At 35.0% G+C, this 5,728-nt stretch overlaps 1 protein-coding gene across 1 annotated transcript in view; it reads right to left on the minus strand.

Moving 5' to 3' along the window:
- Positions 1–4,317: 4,317 nt before the first annotated feature.
- Positions 4,318–5,728, minus strand: part of LOC117100432 (quinone oxidoreductase-like) — a 9,944-nt gene continuing 8,533 nt past the window's right edge. Inside the window, exon 9 of the mRNA XM_033240118.1 lies at positions 4,318–5,024. Within this exon, the coding sequence (XP_033096009.1) occupies positions 4,863–5,024 (162 nt within the window). The 3' untranslated portion in view covers positions 4,318–4,862. The remainder of the gene's footprint in view (positions 5,025–5,728) is intronic.

Genomic DNA, 5,728 nt, shown 5'->3' on the forward strand with positions numbered 1-5,728 from the left:
GTATAGAATAATATATCGAAGAACGAATACAGTGCCAGAAATATATGAAAATGTATAAATGTACAAAGATTTTGAGAACATCACTTTATGCTGCATTTTATTTTCATGAATTTTTATATCTATGCGATTTTTAGGCCTATTTAAGTTACAGCGCTTACTGATATTTTAAGTCACTGTATAAATATTATTACACTTTATTATATCAATTAAAATGATTTAGATAGAAAAATGATATATGCATAAATGTACAAAGATTTTCAGGACATTAACGGCATTAAGATCACTTTATGCTGCATTTTATTTTCATGAATTTATATATCTATGGGATTTTTAGGCCTATTTAAGTTACAGCGCATTTTACGACGCTTACTGATATTTTAAGTCACTGTATAAATATTATTACACTTTATTAAATCAATTAAAATGATTTAGATAGAAAAATGATATATGTATAAATGTACAAAGATTTTCAGAACATTAACGGCATTAAGATCACTTTATGCTACATTCTGTTTTCATGAATTTGTAAATTGTTATTGTCCTATTTAAATTAAAGAGCACTGTACCACACTTAAGTTTACTTATTTTATTTATATTATTTAGTGTGGTTGCAAAAACATGTGCCTACGACCATAAATGTACGGTATGTCATTACACAACACATCTTTAGCTCTTTTATGTTGTTACTGTTTATTCTCACTCCGATATTCCTGTTTAATGCCATTGTTTTAATATTTGCTATTTTGTAAAATAGTACACAAAATGAATGAAAAGGACTCTCTACAAACCAATTTTAGAGCACAGCCTATGATCTGAAAAATGTAGGCCTGAACAACAACACAACAATGGATGCCACAATTAAATTTAACACCATGTAGGTCTAGGCTTGTACAACTACGTGTACTATACCGTAGTATATCACATGCTTTACTTACCTATATGTACATTTTCCAAACTTAGAAGAAACACCATTCCGAAATTCAATATTTTAGAAGATGTTTTTGGCGACGACTTGTCTACGATATTCAGTAAGTAGTCCACGTACAAGCTTGCTTTCACCATAATTTGGGTGTTAGCAGACAGGTGTACAACCAACCAGGTCTCTGAAAGAAAATTAATGTTATTTTATCATCATACATTATCAGACTTGATATTGTGTTGTGTGGGTATGTGTGCCTGTTGTGTGATGCAACAATATTTGTGGAAATTATTTAAATCAAGAAATTGGGTTTAGGCCTATATATTCATTGGGAGCAGGTATTTCCCGCTCCCCCTCCCCACATGACAAATTCCCCCAGACTCCCCCAGCACAATTTCCCCCTGGACTTTTGCCCTCTCCTTTTTACATCTCATATTTAATTTTAATTATACATTTTAGTTTACAGTACATTTTAATTTTTTAGTTTACTTAATTTTAAGGAAGTAGTTATTCCTACGATATTCCTTAGTTCATTATGGTACCAAGACTGAATGAAAGCTGATTGGTAATAGCTAATAGTTTATAGTAATAGTAATGCCATCGCAACAGGTATTGCAAAGATCTAAAATTCAAAAAGTGCTAAGATAGAAAATGTAGCTCTGGCTTTTAAATTCTATTGTCTCTCTCCCATTACTAAACAACAAAGATGAAGCTTTTCTGATGGACAGTGCATGTTCATTTCTTATATTATTTTGATACTTTGTTACCTATATTTGTATAGATATTTCCAAGTTATCATTATTTCTGTGCTAAAGTTTTGTTTATAACTTTAAAAAAAAATTGGTAAAAGGAAGAAATCAAGTAAATTTTGTTGTTATTTGTGCACTTTGGCTATTAGGATATAATAAAAGAGAGGGTGTAAATCTTGATTTTCTCCTAGTATTTTTTTTTTTTTTTTATGGACAGTACATGTTCATTTCTTATATTATTTTGATTTTTGGAAGAAAATATTGTTTGAAGGTTTGCATGGCGAAGTATAATATATAATTAATGCTTGCGGTACACCACGTAGATAGTTCTGAAAAGAACTGTTGTTGGTTGAGAATATCTCGACGTTTCGGTTGACTTGCTTCAACCCTTATACAGGTTGAAAACTAAACAAAGGCTGAGCCTACCAGTGAAAAGCTATACAAAAGCTAAAATTCACGGTCTGAATAGAAGGGCGGGGCGTGGCTAGAAAGCCAAGACAGTGGCATTGTTCTAGCTGGTGGGGAAGGAAAGCCAAAAACAATGGCATAGTTTCCAGTGTAGAGGGAAAGATTTGGCGGGAAAAATTTGGTTTAGGTCCGGTTAAACATGGACAACCAAATATCGCTGATGACAAATCAAGTAAATTTTGTTGTTATTTGTGCACTTTGGCTATTAGGATATAATAAAAGAGAGGGTGTAAATCTTGATGTTCTCCTAGTATTTATTTATTTTTTTATTTAACGCATGGGAGTCCGAGGGTAATTGTCTTAGGGGGAAAAGGACCGGGGGCTAATGTCACAGGGAAAAAGTCTGATGAGAGAGAAAATACCTGGAGAAATGTCCGGGGGAAACCTCCAGGAAGAAACAGCCTCCATTTTCATGATCTGCTAACATAGGTAACAGAACATAATTGTTATTGTAATAGTGCTCTCAAAATGACCAATGCTAAGGAAATATGGAACAGCAAACCATGCTAAAAGCAACACTTTTTAATCGGTTTCCAAGCAACGGAATGGATAAGCCCCACTGCACCGAAATTTAAATGGTGAACAATGTGATATGGTAAAAATGGTATACTAAAATTTACAGGACAATTTGCATCAATGAGATATCAAACAACGCCAAAATATAGCAAGATAACAGACGGTATTGTTGACAATAATTTAATATACTGAGAGGAAACCCTCATAGAAAAATAGATTCTATGGTTTAATAGTCATACAATATATTTTAACGGTATTTCCATTGTCCATTGGTCGGGACTGAGATGAGCAAATTTTGAAAAAAGGCACCTTGCTCGGAAATACCCAATGGCACCTGCAGAACTGCTATCCCTATCCCCCTCCAAGGGTGGATACAGGAGTTAAAAATGGGAGATCACATCCATACGCTCCTCAGCCCCACCATTGTTGGAGGTTAGCAAATTTTGGAAAATGGCATCTGTATACTCGGAAGTATCCGCTCGCAACCTGCAGAACTGCTATCCATCCTTTATGGGCGGATACAGAAGTTAAAATTAGATGGAGTAAAAATCCATACCAGGGGTGGCGCCAGGATTTGCACGACAGGATGGGGGTGGTCAGATGTCCCCGACGACAGCGTAAGTGGACGTCGCTCAAAATCTCACGGAAGTGATCCAAGGGGACACTGACAATTGGGGGAGGTGCCCGGGGAGGTGTAACCACCCTCAATGGCACTCCATAATCCATATACCCACCTCAGATCCATCATACTTTGGGCTGATTTTTGCTAAATTTTGAAGAAATAACATCCCTAGATGCCTGGAAAGAGCATTTGGCAACCTATAAAGCCACTAATTTCCTTCTCCAAATGATTTAAAGTTTGGTGGGTGACTAGATACCATATGCTCTTTATGGTTTGGGCTGAGGTGGAAAATTGTTTTTAAATGCTCCTTTAGAGGCACCTAGTCTGGCATTTTTTGGTATAAATCGATGTGTGCGGGTGTCCTCTTCAATCCTCCTTAGGGGGAAAATAGTCGTTTTAGTGAAAACCCCCCATTTCCAATGATTTCTCATATACTGTATTTGACATTCCTCCAAGCATAGACCTACATAATGTGTCACCTGCCGTAACCAGGAATCCATATCAGGTATCAAGGAAAGTCCAGAGGAACCTATATGACTATGGTGAGGTTCGGAAAGAGGTACAATGGGGAGGGGTACGATGGGAGGGGAGGCAAAAGGCCTCAGTAGTTGAAGCATTCTAGCATGCAGTGGTAAGGTCCCCAACGAGAGCAGCAAATTAGATCACTTCAAATCAAATCAAATCCTAGATCACTTCCAAGACATTTTCACACAGACGCCCGACCACTCCCACTCACGTTCTCATATGGGATTCGGCCCCCGTGGGGGACATCAGACTCCACGTCAGGCAAATTGTTGTGCCGCCCCCTGGAGTGAACAGTATATTCAATAATGTCTGCATTCTGCCAGACCTTTATTCTAAAATTATTTTGATATGATATGTAGGAAAACAATTTTTTACAAGTCTTTTGAGTATTCCACACATGTTGGCGGATAGAAAATAACTGAAAATCTTTCATAGCAAAAGAGTTGATATCAAAATTATTATGGGCACATATGTCCCAATTGAATATAACAAGACAAAATCAGTGGAAGAGACTGATATACAGAATATATTTCTTTTATTAAAACAAAAACCCAATCATTTCTCCCACATCGATATCAAAATGATGATGGCACATAGGTCCAACTGTATGTAACAAGATAGACACAATCAGCGGAAGAGATTGACATACATTATCTATTTCTTTTACTGAAAAAAAACCCCAATAATTTCTCACAGTCGCCATAAACTGTTCAGCATAATTAAAGTACATAATGCTCCCTAAATTTTGGTTTCCATAAAATCAATGTGTGCTATTGTTTATGTGTATATGGTTTTTAGCCATGATTGGTTGCAATCTCAATATTATTAATCATGCCAAGAAATGTAGTTGATCAATCCAACTAATGAGTATAATTCTAGGCCTGCAGAAAACCTTCAGCCACTACGCCCTAGTCCTATCTCTGACAATCTGATAATTTCAGTAAATTCTTCAACAAAATTTGCCATCATCATGCAAGAAAATTATGTTTGATGATTGTTGAGAAGCTGATAACAATTAACGAATTTGAAGGAGAATCTGTTTAAACCATAAAATGTTTCACCTTCAAGGCACAATTACTAAGCGTCCTAGTGTTGGTTTAGTGCTTACAACATCTTCATGAGCTTGGCCTGCCTCTGCCATTGAGTACTCTTTACCAATAACTGGCTGGATCCAGCCTTGCTCCATCCCTGGCTGTAAAGCTGCATTTATTTGCAGTTTGATTGCCTAGCAAAAGATAAAACATTTACAATAATTATTATAATAATACTGCATGAATTAAACATTTATAAAATACTTTTCTTACAACAGCAAATACAAAATTCACCACTTACTGGTGGGAACACAAACAACAATAAATATATAAACCAGAGCCTTGCAGGCGTCAACGTTCCTATGCATGATACACGACTTTTAGAAGTATATATACGTGTAAAATATATATATATATATATATATGTATGTATATACATATATGTATATATATACACATATACGTATATATATATTCATATATATACATACATATATATTTATACATATATACATACATATATATTGATATATATATATACATATATATTGATATATATATACATATACGTATATATATATATACATATGTATGTATATATATAATAATAATATAGAAATTTATATAGTGCCTTTTGCCAAAGGATACAAGGTGCTTAGAAAAGGTTTATTGTAGGAAGAGGATTATTTAGGAAATAAATGAGCTTTTAAGAGTTTTTTGAAGACTTCAGTACTACAAGCATTTCGGATGGAAATATGAAGATTGTTCCACAGTTTTGGAGCAGAGGAAGAGAAAGATTTATCACCAGCAATTTTGTTGGATTTGGGAACAGATAAACAGGAACCGGAAACAGAACGGAGAGAATAGGTAGAGGTTAAGAAAATCAACAGGCAGGAGA

The sequence above is a fragment of the Anneissia japonica genome, unplaced genomic scaffold (assembly GCF_011630105.1).
Source record: "Anneissia japonica isolate Jap-2015-1 unplaced genomic scaffold, ASM1163010v1 scaffold1642_len504882_cov181, whole genome shotgun sequence".
In the NCBI taxonomy this organism is placed as follows: Eukaryota; Metazoa; Echinodermata; class Crinoidea; order Comatulida; family Comatulidae; genus Anneissia; species Anneissia japonica.